Source organism: Vicugna pacos, chromosome 4 (genome assembly GCF_048564905.1).
Source record: "Vicugna pacos chromosome 4, VicPac4, whole genome shotgun sequence".
Taxonomy (NCBI): domain Eukaryota; kingdom Metazoa; phylum Chordata; class Mammalia; order Artiodactyla; family Camelidae; genus Vicugna; species Vicugna pacos.
The window spans coordinates 36,361,441-36,382,366 of NC_132990.1; the positions used below are offsets into that span (position 1 = coordinate 36,361,441).

Genomic DNA, 20,926 nt, shown 5'->3' on the forward strand with positions numbered 1-20,926 from the left:
TTCCCAAGACTTTCACGAGCCCATAAATCAATCTCTGCCTTGTTGCGAAGCCAGTTCTGTTGCCTGTGACCTACACCCAGCCAGGAGACATAACAATTTTTGGCTTCCAAGACTGCTTAGGCAAGAGTGGGAATGCTCTGATGTTCATATGTGCAAGCTGTGTAGTTCACAGGGTGAGGCCTCCTGGCAGCCTTCAGTGACCGAGCCACAGAGACAGGCCTGGGGATGCTGCTGAGGGCCACGCTGTGTCTCATTTCATGTTTACAACAACCCCGGGAAGCAGGAACTAGTATTAGCGTCCCAATTTCAAAAATGATGTACAGAGAGATTAAGAACCTTACCTAGGAAGTGCCGGAGATGGAATTAAGCCTGAGCCAAATGGATTCATACATTCAACCAACATGCTGTATGGTCTCCCATTTTACTTAAGCCTTAACGTCTTTCCCCAACTCATGAACAGTCAAGCCGTGTATCAGCCTAGAGCACTGTTTGGTTTAGACTGCTCAGCTACCGTTGCTTAAGAAATCGCCTTAACCCTTAGCGGCCCCCTAGAGCAGTGATTTCAGTGTGCTCCTGGGCCCTGTCGTCAGGAATCTGGACATGGCACAGTGGGATGGCTTGCCTCTGCTCCTTGATGTCTCAGGTCTCCAATAGGAAAACTATAAAAATAGAGTGACTCGAATGGCTGGGACCTGGAATCCTCTGGAGACCTCTTCAGCTTTTGGGCTCAGGAGAGTCTACCTTCTCACACGTAGGGTTGCTCAGGGCAATATGAGGAAGCTATGGGGCTTCTGTGACCCAGGCTCAAAAGCCATAAAATGGCACTAATGCCAAACTCTGTCGGTTGAACGAGCCTGCCAAGTTTCAAGGGAAAAGGGAGTAGACCCCACCTCTTAATGGGAAGAATTCCAAAGAATGTGCAGCCATGTTTTATAACTGTTACATCAGTCTTATTCTTTTAATTGGTTTCAGAATATCCGATGTAATAAAGATGGCCCCATGCCTAAAAGCAAACAAAGAGTCAGCAGCATGGGGTTTCCAAGACATTCTTTTTCTTCATACCTTCTGATTTGGAGAAGTGTTATTGAAATGTCGTTTCCCACTTCATTTTAGTGAATAATCTTTTTGTCAGTCCAGTTGGGCTAGACAATACCATGGTAACCAGCAACCCTAAAATCTCACTGGCTTAAAACCACCACTGAAAGCAAGGTTTGCTTCTAGTTCCCATTATATATTCACCACACCTGGGCTGGGTGTGCTCCTCAGTGTCCAGGTATACAGAACAGGCTTCTGGAACATCACAGTGTCAGGGAGAAGGAGATTTTCTTCTACCCTCTAGTTTCTTCTTTGGGCTAAGAATTAAATTGACATGAGATAGATTAGCAAGAGAAAACCAAACAAAATTTTGATAACATGTGTACAGTGGGAGAGACCCAGAAGCACAGAGTGACTCGCCAAAATGGCTGAACCTTTCACCTTAAATACTATCTTCAGCTAAAGACAAAAGAGAATGTTGAGGGCAGGGACTTCAAAAGGGAGGAAGGCAATTGACCTGGAGATGGAGAAGCAAATGTTTGGTAAATAAACATTTGCTGGGCCCTGCACAGACAATGGGACTCAGAGTGCACTCTGCTCCCTGATGCACTCTGTACCATCATACCCAGCATATATTCTCTGCAGAGATCTCTGGCGATAGCTCTTTTCTGGGAACAGGCCCTCTATCTAATTCTCTCTTTTTTTTTTTAGGCACTTAGGGGAAAGGTAAAAACTTCTTTCTGAGTCTTTTAGGACTTGATGTTTTCAGCTCAAAAGAATCTGCATGCTAAAGAGACATTTTGGAGTGGCAAACTTTGCTCCCCTACAGCTGGTTTCTGTAAGGAGAGGAAGAACTTGGGCTGCAAGTGATCGTATCTCCCCTGCTCTTAACCCACTGACTGGAAACTGTCAAAGGGCCCTGTCTGACTGTAAGAGGGACTGTAAGCTCACCCTTCCATTGCAGGGAGGAGAGGAACTCTAGGTACTGGTGTGTGGCACCAAGGACTACTACAGTGATGAGTAGTGCCGTGAAAGAAAGGGAACGTAAATTATTATTTGAAATAGACTTTCTGAGCCTACATTTCTGAGGGCTTTGGGACCAAATACTTGTAAGTAATCCTTTGGAAGAAAAGTAGAAAAGTAAGCTAATTTGGATGAATGTGAATGAGTGTGTGAATGTGTTCAGATTCTGTTACACACACCAACTTCAAATGTCCAGTGGACACCATGCATTTGAGGAGGTAGGGAGTTCCAAGCTTGGTTTAACCATCCTGAAGTACACCTTGAAACCTATGACCACCTACGTCTAAGAATCACTGGTCTTCAGGGATGCCCCATAGTCCTGATATATGTTCCATTTGGGTCATTAAACCCAGATACTCTTCCAGGGTGGGGAGGATGTAAGATCTTTGGACACCTTAAAGCTCAAACCTTGAGGTCAGAAATTCAAATGACAGGCAGATAACTCACCAATGTGAATAGAGCAGCAGGGCATAAAACAGTGGGAAGTTATTAGTTAGGACTGGCATGCCATCTAAAGGATTTCAATTCATATTTTTAAATATATATATATTAATTTTGTGCCAGCAAAAATAAGCGATCATGGAGTAGATCTGGTGGCCATTGTTCTCCAGTTTGCATGCCCTAATCTAGCTCCATCCTGGTAGGTAACTGTTCCCTATCTCATGTAAAGCGAATGAAAGTTCAGAAAGGTTAAGTAGCTTGCCCAAGCTTGCACAGCTCATAAAGGGTAGAATAGGCAGTTTGTCTTCAGAGTCCATGCTTGTAACCACTGTTCTAGGCTACTGCTTCTAGAGCAGGTAGCACACCACTTTCTAATTGTGATTTGAAGACCTGGGTATGCACCAGAAGCACCACGGGAGCTTGTTAGAGCTACACCTCCCCTGCTTGGTCCCCAGATTCACTGAAACAGCATCTCCATGACGGGAGCCCACAGCAGCATCCCCTGGCAGGTCTTACTCCGCCCTCAGGTAGCAGTCGGCTGACTAATCTTTGGGAGACGGCTTTTGGTGCTTTTAACCCATCTCTAAGGAGCAAGGCTTTCTAGGATCTATGCATAGAAAGTCAAGCTGAATCACCTTATTGTTCCAACTCAGTTTTTTAAAGTATGACAGGGATGACTGATAACCTAGACCTTGGCCGTGGAAGTGGCTAGGGAACAGAGGGGAAAAGAGGAGGCGAATGGCTACAAGGAGAATCCTTTGCGCACATGAACTGGATAATGGTTCTTTTTTTTTTTTCTTAACCTCTGCGTTCAGTCTTATTCAGTTCAGTTATATTTTTGCTAATGATTTTGCAAGTGACAGTAGAGGGGGTGGGCAACTCTAGTTCCCCTCTAAACTGGCAGGTGGATTCCACATCAGGGAGCGTGAAGTCTGTTGTGGAGAGAACCAATGAAGAGAAAGAAATATTGATGTCACGATAGGGACATTTGAGGAGGCTGGCAGAAATTGTGGTGATCTGGAACCAATCAGTCATTTCCCATCGTTTTGCAATGTTTTTGGTGGCAGATGGTGGAGGCTGGGGGAGTGTGAGGAGGGCAGAGAAAGGGAGAAGAGAGGAAAGAGGAAAGGGGGGAAGGAAAGAGTGACCGGAGAGTACTTATATGACACAGAGGCTGTGAACTCCTGCAGGCTGGTCTGTGTTTGCAGGACAGGACCATGAAAGGCCACCAAGATCCTGTGTCATGCCTTTCAGCTGTGCCCCCCAGAGGCTGGCCAGCACATTTGTTTTCTCTCCTTCTCCAACCCAGCGTGATACTCCCAAGCGTGGAACCAAATGCAGCTCCAATTTGAATAAACAGGAAAACTGGCTTCATGACTTCTCTCCTTTATTTTGGGTTTGCAACCTTAGCACCGCCTTTCGCTTCCTGAAGCCCTAGATCAACTGCAAAGGTGGGGAGGGGGGTGGAGAAGGAAGCCGAGCCTGCCTGGTCAGTGTGGTTTCTGTTTGGCTTGTCACTGCATTCCCAAAGCCCTGGTTTAGTTTAATTTTTGCTTTGATTGAACTTCTTTGGGAGTATTTCATCCACTGATATCTTGGAATGGCTTTCTCTCCCTCAGAAGAGAGCTTTTATAGAGGCCTGTTTTCTGATATTCACAAGATAGATGGGTTCCCTTGGGGTTGGGCTCGGAATTCAGATTTATCTACAGTCATTTTTCATATTCTATATTTTGGTTATTTTTAGGTCCATTTTGGAACAAGATAGACAGGTAGATTTATTCCATGAAACGGGGATTAAAGTTAGGAGCATGGTTGTATGTATTGGAATAAAGAGCAAAATGTTAGCAGTGTTTATTCATTTTCACTTAACTTTTATCAGCAAAAAAACAAATTTGATTTTGTTTTCAGTTACAGTTTCTCTTCTAGATGCTTCTCAAATGGATTTTAAATAGCTAGTCATCTTATCTTTGTTACCTAAAATTTTGACTCCTGTAAACAGGGCAGCATCTGGCTTCTAGGGCATCTTCGTGCAAATTTTTAAAAGGCTCCCTCTGTAGAAAGGCACAGGATGGTGGGGCTGGGCACCTTGGTGAGAAGACAAAAGGCATGCCTTCTCTGGGGAGATGCAGCCTCTTGCCAGGATGCCTGGCTTGTTGAGAGGAGCTGGCTTAATTTTCCACCCCCACTTACCTCTTTGGGCAGGGCACTTATAAAGTGGGTCTTATAACAAACATCACTTAATAAATGATTGTGTTTGTAGTTAGCGATTTATTCTTCTCCAAAAAAAAAAATCAGTTAACTATTTACTCTGAGTCTTGTGACATTCAGATCATTTACACCTCTCCTGTCTATTACCAGTCAGGGTGAGAAGTTCATTTGTTAGGGGTTTCTCTTTATGGCTCTAGTTTACGTCAGCATGAGTCAAAGCATTAACAACATAAAGCAAGAGAGAAGATGGAAAAGAAAATGAAAGGAAAAAACGTCTCTCTTCTTCTAGGGGATATGAACAGGTTAAAACTTAACACAGGGCCAGGATGAGGGTGGTGTTAGCAAGCTGCAAAATTTAACAGGGTGCCAAAAGAAGCTCAGTGATCAAGATAAATATTGTAATGCAAGATTTTAAAAAATCAAAACCAATGCAGCAAAATCTATGATAAAATTTCAAAATTTTAAGTAGAGACAAGTTCCATTTCCCTCGTTAGCCGGATAGGCTTATTAACTCAAGCTGACAGCGACATCCACCCACCTCTCCAGGTGGAGGAGGAGCCCTGGAGCCACAGTGTGAGTCCTTCTGAACGGGTGCATTGCCGTCTCGGTTTGCTGCAGGATGAGCACTTGCTCTTTCCTACTCCTGAGCATAAAAAAGCTATGTCAAGTACTCTAAGAAGCACTGGAATTAGAAGGAAGATGCTATATTTTTAATGGATTATAGTCGCTATTAGTTTATTTCCTTTATTGACGAAGAGTCATCTTGGAACAAACCACCAACGCTCTTCTCCCCACTGTCAACCTGCTCCTGGTGAGTGAGGATGGCTGGGTCGGTCCTTTCCGACCCCTCGTCTGACATGGGGCTTGTTTGGTACAATGGGATGATGATCCTCCTTTTTTCCCCCCCATCCCTCCATGTAGGCTCATTTTGTGTGCTGTTTTTCCTTCTCACTCACAGGTCTCATATTTAGAACTGTGTCACACACAGCAAGAGCAATAGAGGAGGAATCACTATATTCTCATCCCAGCTCAGCCACCAAACAGACATGTGACCCGGCGCCCATCAGGTCTCCTCTCAGCGCTCAGTTTCCTCTTCTGTGACATGAAAGGGTGAAACTAGACCATCCCAGGCTCCTCCCTGCTTCTCAAGCTCTGTGTCCAGTTCCCTCTCAAGAATCTCACACCTGCAGGCTTATGATTGTAAGCCCTCCTCCCATGCTCCAACCTGAGGGCCTTTTCAGTTGCCTGAGGAAAATTAATCTCCCCTCTCTCTTTTCCATGATGCATGACTGATGACATGAGAAAAGTCTCTGGGATTCACGTGTATCAAAGCTATGATTTCGAAAGAAAAACATAACGGTGAAAAATTCTGTACTTCTGACCCTCCCAGTCACCCAGAGTGCCCTGCATGAGTGGCCACCGAAGTCTCTATCTGCCCCGTCATTTTTTTCTCATCAAACTGATATCACGTTCTTTTATCCCACCAGTATTTATTCAGCTCCTAAATAGCAGGCATTTTCTAAGCCCTAAATTAGACAAAGTTCCCGCCCTCATGGTGTGACCATTCATTCCAGCATATATTTATTTACACACTCAGGCAAGAAAAAAATTCATTCTGATCCTTAAATTAACTGTGACTTGCAGCTCCCATTCCACAAGACTGACAAAAAAATTCAAATTGGGGCACTTTTAGGGCTCCCTCTCAGAATACCCTAGATTTTCATCTCTCATCTAGCTTCCAAGATAACATCTGAGCTGCTTCATCTAGCCATCTTTAGAAAGTAAGGTAATTCAATACATTTAGCCACAAATGTATTAAACTACTGGGCTTGCTGCTAGAGCCATCTTTCCAAAGCACAGCCCTGATAGTGTCACCTTTTGGCTCAAAAACTCCAGCATCTTCCCTTGCCTAATGCATTAAATCCTGACAGTTGGCCCCTCCAAACAAGGCTTGTTCGCTTATTGCTCAGGACGGCTCTGTGTCCACAGTCCCCTCAGGACACACTGGACTATGTGTGCTTCCGGTGCCCTGGGTGTTTGCTTGGGCTCTTGTTGTCTGAATAGAATGCATGCGTCCCCTTCCTGCCTCTATCTGTAAGAAATAGGTGAAGGTTGCAAGTTACAGAATCTCCCTCTCCCCTCCAAAAAGACAGGTTTTGTTTTCCTAAAGAAAGTATCTTTTTTCCCCTTATCCCTGTATCCCTTTATCAGTCTTTGCCTTTAAATGGACTTACTTTATTTTCATTTGAATCTTATTATAGAAAGTTTATATCAGTGCTCCACATAGAAGAAAAAACAGTAACCCTTGATAAATAAAATCCCTTGATAGATAAAACAATATCCCTTGATAAATAAAATTCACCATACAAATGAATTCAATAAAATCACACAATGATACTACCTTCCATCTATCTCTTCCCCAAGGCATGCTGTGTCTGGGTAAAAGTGTTGAAGATTGGCAGCAAGTAGATTTTTCTCCTTGATGAAATTAGGAGAATGGGAGAAGAATGGAAAACAGACCGACTTTCTCAGTGGTTTGGTGCCATGTTCACGTACCAGCTAAAATAATCTCCTGCACCACCTCAAATCATCTTGAGTAGCGTGTGCTCCACAGTTTGGAAAACAGTACCTGACTCCTGCGAAGTGATGAGCAGCTAAAAGACAAGATGTGATTCTTGCTCCTCTTCGCCTTTCCAAGAATCTATTCCTTAGGCCTCCCACCTCCCCACCTCCTTCTAGAGGACACTGAATTGCCCTTGAGCCACTGTGTTACATGACGGGAAGAAACGAGCAGTTATTTCTGCAGCTCTAGCCCATGGATCGGTCTGTCTTCTCTGAAACTTCAAGAGAGTAGGTCCTTCAGGCCATGGTCTTAGGATGGAGAAGGAGCGTTTTGCCTGCAGTTTACGTGTTTATGTGCGTGTGTGGGCCGGGGAAGGGTACGTGTTAGGGAGGGTGTGTGGCCGAGGAAGTCGGGGTCGGGGGGGCTGGTTTTCTGAACTTGATTCACAGTGCTCTGTTGGTAAAACGCCCTAACTGCCAAGTTCTCATCTTTGAGCGCTGTTTCTGGGAGCCAGAGAAGACTCTGGAGATCATCTTCTCCCTCTCCTACCCCGACCCTGCCCATTCCAGTCTTCTCTGACTGAAGAGGAAACTACAGCCCTGAGAACAGGTGTCCCGCCCGAGAGACTCCGCCCATGAGCCGCACATCGGAACTGAATCCAGATGCTTCTGATAGAAACCCATCCTTGGGGCCTTCCCGTGCCTGACTCGAGTTGTTCACAGACTTTCTTCCTCCTTTTCCAGGCGGTGCTCAGCCCTCTCATCGCCATCGCGCTGAAAATATCCCAGATTCACGAGCGAACCGGCCGGAGGGGCCCCACTGTCATCACCTGAGCAGAGGGAAGACCACTCAGCAGGGCCAAAAGAGTGTGCTCGGCGGGAGACACTTCACTCATGCCTTCTTGCTACCTGTTTGTGCCTCTTATGACTTTGAAAAACACCAAATGATGATTTGCTTGGAGCGGGGAGGGTGGGATGGGATGGGGGAATAGATGGGAAAAGAAAAAAAAAATCTGTTTGGGTTTTAGTCCGTTTCAACAAATGCAACAAGGTCTTTGCTGGCGTGTTAGAGCTGCACTATCGTTTGGCACTTGTGTTTGATCACACGAGGGAACCTGCCATTTTGAGAAGAGAATAAGTGGGCTGAGAACTCTGATCATGGCATCTGTGCATCATTGGTGCCAAGTGAGAGAAGCTTCTGGAATAACCGAGGAGCATGCAGTGCCAGAAGCCAGCTGACCCTAAGCCCCAGGTGCCCCTGGGCAGACCTAAGAAGACTTTCCTCAGCAGGGAGACGATTTAACTTTTCATCCCAGGTCAGGTCTCCCACGGGCAAAAGTTGTTGAACTCCTCATAGCCCACTTCATGCCCACCAGCCACCTGGCAGCCCACTCACCCTCCTTCCCATCTCCAAAGTCCCTGTGCCTCCTCCTCACGCGTCTTCTAGAGCTTTCTACACATCACCATGGCACACTTTCAACAAAGCATAGCAAAGGGTGTTTTTCTGTCTCGTTCGTAAATAATATTAGCTGTTAAGCTGGCTGCATTCCTTCAAATTCAGCCATTCATTACGCAGGTGGGAGGTCATTTCTTGGCAGGACTCTGCCAGTGAATGCTTACCATTTTCAGGCCGATCCACCATTCTATTACCCGGGTGGACACATGGGTTAATCCTAATTCCTGCTGAGAAGACAAAATACCACCATGTGTGCCATCTCCCTGACTTTCTCTCTCTGCTGTCTTGTCTCCCAGTAAGGGCTTGTTTTCATGCACTTGTCTGGACACAGTTCAGATCTTACTTACCGTGGCTGTAAAGGAGACAGCAAAATGCTGTAAAAGGAGAAGATGAAGTGGATGCTGGAAGAAAACCGTACTGGCAGCACTGTTGTGGGCCTGATGAGATGGAGAGGGTGGTGAGGTCCTCTGCAAGAAAGCAGAGGGCTACCACTGGCTTTCTTTACCCAGAAAAAGGATACTGCAGCTCTGGCAGCCCCATCAGAACTCAGCCAGAACCCTCGGTGCACGGGACCTGTTTGCATATGTTTTGCTTCCTTGGGAACGACACTCACTTATCACGTCATTTGCACAGATGATGTGGTGTGCTTTGACTGTTGAGCAATGCGTTATGGCTGTAGTCAAGATTAGTGCAAGCCCGGAAACATTCCCAGCAAGGTATTTGTTTCCATTTTCTATCTATGCTTCCAGAAACTTGCTAGGTCCTTTAGTATCCAATAAAACAAAGGAATTCCTGATTTCAATCTTATGCAAGAATTGTGGGTTTTTGCTTATTGTTTCTTTCGTTGAGAAACTCCAGTAGTGGTCACTTTGGATAAGTCTGCCACTCAGAGCCCTTGCAAGGGCTGCTTTTCATTATGATGACCTTGGGGCTTTAGTAAATCAATGGAACAGAGAAGCCAAACTGCTAAAAACTGCCTTTGGGCATCAGAAGAAACGGTCGTGCCATCTAGTCTTGCATCATAAGTATCTTCATTTCAGAACAACAGGAGGGTGGTTTTGAGCTGAGCGGCTAAGGAACTAGTTGTGAAACGTATCAGCAGCGAGATGCAGCTTGCCTTGCTGCTTTGGTTCTCATTCTCTTTGAAGTGGAGGTCCGTGGCGGGCAGCACGATGAGATGCATCCTTAGGCTGAGACGGCTAAGCCTGTTGTCTCTCCATATTTTCTCTCAAGTTGCTGAACTTCTCATCATCTCTCATTTTGAAGTTCAAATGTAAATTAATCCTCACTTCAAAATCCTGTTTCTTTATTTCAGTATGGAGTCATGTATGTCCAGTCATCCAAATATACATTTATTCATTCATTTATTCAGCAAACATGGTTTGAACAACTGTTCTGTGCAGAGTCCTGTATGCAAACATGCACAAAGAATCAAGTAGACATGAAAGTCAGTCGTAGCACAGACTACTTGCTATGTGAACGCACAGGGGATTGACTGAAAGATAGAAGGCTCTAGGCATTTTGGAGTTCCACAAAGAGTGGAGTTTCCTGGGCCTGGTAACCATTTATATAATTTCATCAAGGGTGAATGTAGCCAGAACAAAGACTAGGAGTGGAGAGGTGGGATAGCTGGAGTGGAGACTTGCTTTGGGTCCTGCGAGAAGCTGGCTTGGATGAGTGGGTTTGAAGCAGACACAGTATTATAAATACCAGGCAGAGCAAATGCTTGCGCCCAGCTTCTGGAAAGAAGCAGCTGCACAGCCACCTATTTTTACAGAGCTTTTTCTCAGCAAGATTGCCAAAGGGAAGGTCCGGGAGTGGCTCGGGACAGAGCCTGCCTCTGGAAGCTGCTCAAATTCACATGGCCAGAAGATGATTTCTGCTTTACATAAAATCCAGGCTTCTCTTGCCGAGTTATACATGCACGTCCTCTTGCCTTATTTTCTGGAGAGGTGAAAGACAGGAGGTCACGCTTCCACACGTAATGTTCTTTGTGTCCTTAAAGACAGAGCTGCAGCCACTCGCCTTTCTTAGGAGTAAATGCCTGGAGAGGTCCAAGAACTTTATGGGACCACAGGAGACAAGCATAGAAGAAACTATGGTAAGAGTGTGGCAACTGTCAGGGCCACCCTTGTTATCGGCTCATATTGAAGGGTTCACTCCCTGCATTTTGTCCTCTGGAGCGATGACAGGCAACAGTGTTTATGATGCAGTGGTTCCCAGTCAGGGCAGTGCCACTACCCACCCGGGGTAGGGGGTTGCAAATGTGGGTGTATATGTGCTAGGGAGGCATTTAGTGGGAGGGGACCAAGGATGCAAGATATCTTGCCAGGTGTCAGCCAGTCCCCTAGAACAAAAAATTGCTTTGCCTCATCTATGATTCTTGAGTTTATTAGCTGACCTTGAAAATAGGTAGACAGCCATTATGAAGATGCGATCATTTATCAGTCTTAACTGATCCAAGGTGCAGCCTACATCCACTGCCCTCATGGGACAAATAGTGCTGCATGACGTTGCAGGTTGAAGGGCTTGAACGTGACATGAAGGCTGTCTGCACAGGAAGCCTCAGATTGATGATCAGTCCCATGGTGTCCCTAGGTTGGCTGCACTGAGCCAGTCTTCTCTGCAACTGATACAGGCAATGGCAGGGATAATGGCGTGGTGACTTCTGATTGGCCTGTGTGGCTCAGTGTAAGGCATGGGATTTACCTTGGCAGCACGTCCATCAGCCATGGTGGGTGTGGGGCGTTTGAAACACACCTGTGGGAACTGATAGTGATAGAACAGATGACTCCAATTTGATTCTTGATTACGGCACGGAGCACTCTGAAACTCGTGGACCCTGATATTCCAAATACCTGCCTGGAAGAGATTTCCATTCCTGAGTGGAGAAGGATCTGAGAAATCACATGCCTTTGGGAATGCTGTAACGGCCAGTAAATCAGTCTTTGGCCCTTTAGCAGTTACAAACAGCTAGAGATGATCTGAGGTGGCAGAGCTTGGCAGAATGCCTGCTCCACTCCAACTGGCTGGAAACCTTATCAGTGGATGGCTCATGTGGTTGACAGCTTACTTGGTAGGTGAATCACCCTAAATTGTTATGGACTATTACAGAATATGGTGAAGAGATGTGGTTTAAACCCGTGCCTCTGTCCTCTTTCCATGTGTTTTAGCACCTCATATATGCCCTGCAAAACAGGTGAGCTGGAGAGATACCTCACCAGAGACTGTGTGTTTAAGTAGAAACTTGAAGGATGGATAGGACTGTCAGTAAAAGTGCTTGTGAGTTTTTGAGTGGAGGGGCCAAAAATATAGACACTACATCTCAGATATACAAAAGATGCAGCACAGTGTAGTCTGTAAACGACCTTGTGCTCATCTTCTGTGGCATGCGTGTTTGTGTGGTGGCAGTGGCAGGGGCAGGAGGGTGGGGGGGTACTTACACTTGCTACTTAGAGAAACGTGATAAGATTAAAACGCAGGAGAGCCATCACCTCTGAGAATTTCCCTTGTCCCGTGACATGTGAGCCCACTGTTCACATTTGAGAGGAGGGAATGGGCAAAGACTGCAGTAGAGATCTGCCTCTTTTCCATTTTCTCATAGTCAAAGTGACACCCCCTCTGCCATTCACGGAATCTTGGTTCTCAATCCATCACCATTAATTTTAATCATAAACTTCAGGAAGAGGAGATACAGTGTCTACTCCCTCTTCCTCCAGGGATGGCCGGTGAATTCTTACTAATCACAACAGGGCACTGTCATCTGGTTTGCCCAGTGGGTTTTAATTGCTGGGTCTCTCAAAGGTAGGATTTGTTGTGGGTAATAACTGTGTTCTTGATGTTTGCTTCAGAGTATGTTTTTTTTTTTGAAAAGCACCTGGCTTATTTTCTGAATCAATAGTTGGCGTTCAATCACATTAGGCTTTACAAAAAGATGAACTCATCTGGATGCTGTGTTAGTTTCACGTGGAGAAGAAAACTTTGGCTTATGCGCCTCTATTGTTTTTTTTTTCCTGATACAGAACAACAGCAAAAAAGGGGGGAAAATTTAAGTACAAAATTTATTGCAGTAAAGAGATTAAAACAATTTTCTTATGTAAACCAAAATTACATTGGTTTCACATGACTACCAGTAGTTGGAAAAACCATCCATTCCAAGTTCAAACTCTGGACGAATGCCCAGTGATAGAGCTTGTTGAGGTCAGTGAATGTGCTCAGACCCCGAGGAAAATTTCAGGCTAACGATCACGGTAGAGGAATGGAAAGAGATGGCAAGAGAGAAATAATACATTGCCTTGCTGATAAATGATTGCCTTCCTGTTGGACAACCATGAGTGACCTTCATATCGAGTTATGCTCTTGATGTCAAGGATTCAAATCATGGATGCCCAAAGTCATGCTTTGTGTAAAGGAACTGGGATTTCCTTTTATGGCTTCCTGTGTATTTGTCAGGACAAGCTTTATCTGAGCACTCAGCAACAAGAGGGAAGAGGAGGCCACAGAGGGCCCACCCCATCTCTGCCACCCTTGTCCTTCTTGAAAGCCCTTCATCCTTCCCACCATTGTCCAAAGCCCTCCAGTGCCCTTCCAAGGCTGTCTGTTATTACTAGGAGCCATCTTTCATCATCAGTATGAAAGGAAACCATACCCTGAGGTGAGGGCCAAGCTCTTAGGGCTTATTTACATTTTAAAAGAAGCCAGGCTGTTAGCCCTGAGGCAAGCTTTGCTGCCTCTCCAAGGGCTTTAAGATCAGGCGGCAACCCTGGAGCTCCACTCCCTGTGAGGGCCAACTTCCTGTAGGGGAGAGAAATCCAAGCTGCTCCCTGGGAGGAGGGAAGTAAAACAGGGTTAAATTAACCCATCCGAGCACAAAAGTGTGAAGTATGTATGTCTTCCCATGCCCCTCTCTGGACCCTTCCTCATCTTCCTGGAAATAACTGTGTGCTGTTGGAAAGGTTTCTTAACTTCTCAAAGCCTCGATTTATGCATCTGTAAAATGGGAATAACCATAGCACTGATCTCTGAAGGATATAGTGAGGGCTAAAAAAAAAAAAGCCTAACAAGTTCATAGCACAGAGCCTGCCATATAAAAGGCATTCCCTAACTGCTAGATATTAATCCCAGTATACATTCCTCACTTGATAGGGGGGAAATTGAGGCCCAAAGAGATGAAGTTTCTTTCTCAAGCTCTAAAGCATCAGGCTGCCTCTCCCTCCACCACTCCGCCACCCAATTTGTCCTCTTGTGTTAAAACCCATAATAAAATATAATAACGCTGAATAGGAATAATTGGGCTTGAAAATAAACGTCCTAAGTCTAAAAATGCCTGACTCTATATCTTGAAACACAAAGAGTTTTCTATTAATGATCAAAGTACTACAATATGGTTTCCTTTCTTTCAAATCCTAGAGATTTACAGGATGATTTATTAGATTCATGTGTATTTTAAAACTTTTCAAGATTTGTGTCAAATTCTGTATTAAGGCAAATTAATGGTGAGTACAAATTCTCTTTCCTGAATCCTGTGTATTACGAATTTTTAAGTATTCTGTCTATTCAACTTGAGTTTCTAAGAAATCTTGTGATATCTGCTTGTTCAACCATCCTGTTCTTAAAATACTCATTTAAAATTTTGTCTTTGAGCCATTTGGAAAGCAAATATTGAAGTCGCTTTCCTTTCACATAGAAATAAAATACACATAATTAAAATAAAGTCATACAAAATAACAGTCATAGGTTCCAGGGACAAATCTGTTACAATGTGAATTTCTGTGTCACTCGGGTAATACAGTAAATGAGGATAACTATGAAACCACCCAGCAAAACCTAGAATTTAAACAGTAATGGCCCTTCACCTCCAGGATACTTTCCCTTCGTGATTATTAGATAATGCGGTACATGAAAGCACCCGGTGTCCCTACCAGGGGCCTCTCTTCCTCTCTGCTGGGGACCGAGGTGATGGGCTAGAAGTTGAGGGAGAGCAGAAAGGCTCTCTGTGAAGCAGGGCTCTCACATCAGTTTTGCAGTCGAAAAGCTCACCTGGGTTAGGGTTAGTGCGAATCTTTTGAAATGCCTGCGTGGTGCTGACCACACCCTTCCAGGGCCCCACTCTGCCCTTGCAGGCCAAGCACGTGTGTGGAATTGCACTGCTGTCTCCCACAGCATCCCCTCTGCGAGCTCTCGGGTGGGGTCGCTGATGTGACTCTTCCTCCCACAGTCCCTGTGTGTGTTTGTTATTAGCAGCTGCATCCCATGAGTGGTGTGTCATGAGTGCTGGAGAGTTTCCCTGGCCCCAGCACTCTCAGCTCTGTCCCTCTGCATCCTGCGGTGGGGTTGCTGCCGCCACCCCACCTGCTATGGACTCGTAAGATGGTGGGGCCTCTGGATGGGCGTCATCTTCATTCTCAAATTTAAGGCCCATCTCTGTATACGGAGGTGGAGGAACACCCGAGGCCTCTTCCTCTGCCCAGCAGGCTTGCTTTCCAGCCTCAAGACACTCTTCATAAGCAGGAGGGTAAAAATCTGGCCTGGGGGACAAAATGCCACAAACATACATATGTTATTTAAGTGGTTACTGCCAAAGTGGCTTATGTCTGCCTCTCTCAGATCACATTGTGTGAAGTTAAACTGTTAAGAAACATTGATTTTGAAACAGATGTTCTTCTTGCCTGACATCACCAGTTTTTTTTAAAAAACGCTGCTCTTCCAGGAGAACCCTATCAGCCTTGGGATGTATTTCTCTACAGTCATATTTTTCCCAGTGGGTTATTCCAAGCTATTCTCTTTCACTTGTTTCATTGGAACCAGGAACTTCCAGTGTGAGATCCTTATCAGGGGTGGGGACCTGGGGGCCTTGACTGTGGAACCTCCCTCTACCCAGTTGTTTAGTTCATTCACGTCCTCGCCGCCATTCACACACATCATCTTCTGCTCAGTTGCACTCACCGTCTTGGATCATCACTGCCCAGAAAATAATGAATGAAAACCAGCTCCGTGCAGATTCCTGAACTATGTCAGATGCTTCTCTCTTTCCTATCACTCTTTCAAGTCTTAGTTTCAAAGTGAAACAAAATTCATTTCTCAAACTATTTGAACTGACAGCCTTATGTAGATTTCAGTAGTGGCCCCTTCCGTGCCAACAGGCCAATGTTGAAAGGAGCCATTCGTACCAGAGCTGATGGCACAAATGGTAATCTTGTCCAATGCTGCTAATTGCTAAATCCTCTGGCTTCTCCACCGTGAATGAGATTCGGGATGGTGTGGAGGTGAGGAAGAGAGAATGTGAACTTGATTGAGTTGTGTATTTATAGAGCGAATCCTTCTAGTGCCTACAGGGAGTGTTTTGGTGTGTAACCACAACAGAACAGGGACTGCCATTTGTAGCCACAGCTTCATTCCAAATGTTACCAGGCCCAAAGCCAAGTAGCTGAAGGAGCTATCTACTGTACAGCATAAATCTCCGGCTTCGCTCAGAATAGCCAAGGCTGTGTCCTAGGGCACATGTGTGAAGACGTTGAAGACAGAGGGTGAGCTGTTCCCTGGAGTGATTTGAGAGGCTCCGGGATGACTGCCCCCTGCCCCCAGATCCCATCCACTTCTTCCAGTCCCCACCTTCCCCACACCCATTCACATTTCCAGTATCCTGAATTCTACCACTGTAGACTCATTTGCTTTGATACCTCAAGCTGGGTACCCACTTTTAATGCAAAAGCTTCTAAGAAATGCAACTTTTCATTTACTGACTTACTAGCCATTCTGAGTGAGCTGGGCATCTTTTAGACACAGCAGAAAGAGGCAGTAAAATAGGGGTGTCCTGATGTCCATAATTTTAAGTATTTCAGCACAGAGAGTGTAATATTATGCATGTTAGTAAATTTAAGCTAAAAGGCCACCAGTCACTCTTATCAGGAATTCACACTCTGGGGGCAGTCATCTAACATTTATACCAAAAAATCATCACTCTAGAAGCATCTATAATGACTTCACTTATGTTTAATTTTTTAATCAAACCCAGAGACCTTGAGGTTAGTATAATAAACATTTGAGATGGGTTTTGGTTATTATGATTAGTATCTTATTAATTAGCATAATAATGTCAAAATCAACTGTCTTGGATAAAATTACTTATATTCAAGATACATGAAGGAGATATATTTTAGATGAAGCGAGCAAAAGAATTTGTGGAGTCTAACAGCCTGTACCTTCAGGTATTTGACCTAAAAACACCTAAATGATCCTATGTTCAGCCAAGAATTAGGAGATTTTTGGTTGTCTGCTACTGACCATACGGTTAACTGAAAATTTTTTATTGTGGTAAAAATAGACATAACATAAAATTTACCACTTTAGCCATTTTAAGTGTACAGTTCACCAGCATTAAAAACATCCATGTGGTTTTGCAACCATTGCCATCATCTATCTTCAGAACTTTCCCATCATCTCAAACTGAAACTCTGCACTCATTAAACAATAACTTTCCACTCCCCCTCCCCCATCACCTTGTAACTACGGTTCTACATTCTGTCTGTGACTGTGACTACACTCGGTACCTCGCGTAAGTGGAATCATGTGGTATTTGTCTTTCTGTGAATGGTTTATTTCACTTAGCATAATGCCTTCAAGGTTCATCCATTTGATAGCATGCATCAGTATTTCCTTTCTTTTTAAGGATGAATAATATTCCATCTTGTGCATATACCGTATTTTGTTTGTCCATCCATCCATCTTCTGGCTGTTGTGAAGAATGCTGCTGTGAACATTGGTGTACAAATATCTGTTCAAGTCCCTGCTTCCAGTTCCTTTGTCTGTACACCCAAAGTGGAATTTCTAAGTCAAATGGTAATTCTGGTTAATGTTTTGAGGAACCTCCATACCATTTTTCACAGCAGCTGCACCATTTTATGTTCCCACCAGCAGGGCACAAGGTTTCCAGTTCTTCCACATGCTTGCTAACCTTGATATTTTCTGTGTTTTTGACAACCTAATGGGTATGAGGTGGTGAGGTTAACCACATCTTACCTCTGGAATGTGACTGCTTTCCCTCAAAGAACTCTTTCATGCAAGGTGTGATCAGAGCACCTAAGAGGACAGGAAGCTGGGACTTCACTGAGTTTGTGAAGAGACTGCAGAGATGATTTCATGTCTGATTTCTCATTTGTTGTGTGGCAGAATTTGGTCTGGAACTTGCTTTCCTGATAACCCGGTAACCAGGCAATGGGGGCTAACTAACCATCACCTGCCTTTGGGGACAGCTCCCACGATACAACGCAGAAACCTGAGTTGAGCCTCTTAAATTGGTTTAGGTGGGTTTTCAGTGGTGGGGATGGGGGTGGTTATTCTCTGAGATAAATTCCCTCTACTTCGTGGTTTTCCCCAAAGGCAGCAGCATTCTTCCTGATGGCTAATCCCAGAGTAATTCCCTGACAATGTAGCTTCAGTTGCAGACACGTACCCCCATGGGACAGTAAATTGCCCCACAGTGGGATTAGAAACCATTTAACTTTTCCAGAACTCAGCCCCATCTCAGCCCTCCCCAACGCTCTGGCTTCCCAGCACATACCTGTCCACTGTGGCCAGGGGCAGGGCCCCCTGAGCAAGGTGCTGTCTGAGCACACGGCTAAACACCCCTTTGTTTTCACTGGCTTGGCGGTAGGTGCTCCAGAAAATTCCACTCAGAAGGATCACAAACCCCAGAGGCAGAAGCAGATAGGCCAGGATCAGTTTCCCCTGACAGTTGAATGCAGAGCCTGAGGAAATGAAGAAGGCCCCCAGGCAGATCATCAGAAAGCCCATCAGGAGGGCAAAGGCACAGAGTAGACTGGTTCTGTTCTGCATCCCTGCTCCTTTGGAACCCAGCTCCCTGACCCGGCCACTTCCTGGCTTCCTCTGCCCAGAGAGAGTGCTCTCATTAGCCAGCTCGAGGCTTTATACATTCTGAGACCAGCTGGCCTTTGGACAATTAAATGAAGCAGGCACTTAAAAGCTGTTCATTAACTATTGAAAGTAACCGTAATATCCTTGGACGATTGACCTAAAAACACAGCATTGTGTACTGCAGGAGGGGGTGGCTTCTCATCACTGTCTTGCTCTTCTGAGCTGGACAGAACCTTAGGCTGACCCCAGTTATTTGCAGGAAGGTCTCCCATCTTTTGATTAAAGGGGTCTCTTAATCCCCATGGCAGGTGATTCCAAACTAATGCTAGAGACATTTCACATTCCTTGCTGAACTCTTTCCTTTGTGGTTTGGCAGCAAGTCCTTTCCTAATGGCGTCTTCCTTTTTTTCTGTCATAAAAAGATATATTTTTTAAGGCTCTTACCATGTTTGGCTTGCCTCTCTCAGTGAATCTTCCTTTATTGCCCTCACACTATGATGTTGGAAAAATTCCAAGAAAAAAGCCCAGGGGTGAACTCCCTGATTCAAACAGGAGCATCAGCAGGAGGGGGAAGAGAGTGCTGGCTGGAAGGACTGTAATAGAACTTTGGGGAAGTGAGGCGAGTTCTGAGGATGGTTGTAAATGGTAACGATCTGGTGACTTATGCTCTGATTCTGATTTTGTATCTTTCCTATTGTTGGGACCCAAGTGTTGACATCCTGGGATCATTTCTGGTTCGTACATAGATGTTAGATAATTTATTTTTGCTTCTTACTCAGCCACTGGCCACCATTCTTGGTTTACTAGAAACATTTAAACCAGATCCCACCCTTCCTGCTCTCAAATAAGCCGTAGGTATTTAATAAAAGCACATCCCCGCAATATGTGTGGCGTGTTTCCACCGCCATGCAAAACAAATACGTGTGACACGTGCTGCCAGTCCAATCCTTACCCTCCCTCACACACATCTCAGAATTTCATATTAAAGGCTCTGAAAAGTCCTGCAATTTTGCCCCTCATAAAATACATATTAAATGAAATTTGTTTTGATAGGATTTTGCTAAAAAATGTTCCCCTGTCCTCTCCGCTGTATCGTTGCTCTATGTAGCACAGCCTCAAAAAATCTTTTCAGAACCAGCCTTCTGTTTCCTATCTGGAATTTGCTTCTTCCATCTTGTCTGTCTTTGGTTGTAGACATCCTATTCCAGATCTGGTTCATGCCCTGATTCCTTCCTTTTTTATTTGGTGCTTTGGCATGTCCCTGCCAAAAGTCTCCTGCCCAAAAGTCTCCTGTCTTCATTTCCCCTCTTCTTCACTGCTCCATTACTATTATTTCTCATTTACTTTCCCAGTGGAAGAAGCGGTTTTGTGTGCAGTGCCCATTATAAATGTAATAAGCAAGGAACTGAATCTTCCACTATTGAAAATACTGAAAATACAATAAAACTTTTAGATCATTCTTTTCTGTGTACTGCTGGCTCTGAATACTGCCCTGATTTGATGCCCACTCTCACCCATGTATCAGTACACAGGCCGAGTATTTTTGCACGTTTGTGTTTCTTGTCAGAATTAAATATATAAGTGATTAAAGAATTACTTTTTTACTGTAACTCTGCTTCAGTTCTGAACCATATGCATTACTGCTCTGTGAGCATAATTGCCCTTTGATGCCTCAGAAATGACCAAGGATAAGTAAAACAGTGATCTGTAGTTTTAAAAAATCCTAATTACTTGTGGTTTCCCTGGTGTGTGTGTGTGTGTGTTTGTGGGGGTGTGTGTGTGTGTGTGTCTTTCCCCACAGTCGCTAGCAGTGGAAACATTCTTGAAAAGTGAAAAATAACGGTAGATGCGTGCCTAACAGTGAAGTAGCACAAACGCTGGGAGAGAGACTCCTGGTCTTCGTCAGTCTCGAAGGGGCGGAAATCCAAGCAGAAAAGCAGCTGTAAGGACGGACGAGAGAAGAGGGCCAAATCCTCAGGGCTGGGGAAGAATGAAAAGAATCCAATAAAGAGCCAGGAAAACACTTTAAAAATCACCTTAAAGAGTCAGCTTCAGGAGACCTTTGGGCCCCTGGCTGGACTTCCGTAGGCCCTGCTCTGTCTTCTGGGTCTGCCTTCTCTCCCGGCCAGCTTTCCTGTTCTTGCCCACCTTACCACTTAGCCAGCACCGAGTGCGAGAGGACGGGGCCAAGAATACTGACTCCATGTAAAAGCAGAGAAACTGCAAAAGACAGAGACTGATGACTCACCTAAGTTCATATGGTCAGCACGGGATTGATGAGAAAATAGATACTCTGGGAGGAGCGTGGACAGAGGCCCACCTTCTATA

General features: G+C 44.8%; 2 protein-coding genes across 2 annotated transcripts in view; one reads left to right on the plus strand and one right to left on the minus strand.

Moving 5' to 3' along the window:
- PGM5 (phosphoglucomutase 5) overlaps nucleotides 1–9,532 on the plus strand; it is a 159,900-nt gene extending 150,368 nt beyond the window's left edge. Inside the window, exon 11 of the mRNA XM_072959516.1 lies at nucleotides 8,014–9,532. Within this exon, the coding sequence (XP_072815617.1) occupies nucleotides 8,014–8,103 (90 nt within the window). The 3' untranslated portion in view covers nucleotides 8,104–9,532. The remainder of the gene's footprint in view (nucleotides 1–8,013) is intronic.
- A 5,350-nt stretch (nucleotides 9,533–14,882) lies between these two features.
- On the minus strand, nucleotides 14,883–18,711 carry TMEM252 (transmembrane protein 252). Its single transcript, XM_006217187.4, has 2 exons — nucleotides 18,285–18,711; nucleotides 14,883–15,252 (listed from the first exon to the last, which is right to left on the minus strand). The coding sequence occupies exons 1-2, from the start codon at nucleotides 18,557–18,559 to the stop codon at nucleotides 15,027–15,029; spliced, it is 501 nt and encodes a 166-aa protein (XP_006217249.2). The 5' UTR covers nucleotides 18,560–18,711; the 3' UTR covers nucleotides 14,883–15,026.
- Between the last annotated feature and the right edge of the window lie 2,215 nt (nucleotides 18,712–20,926).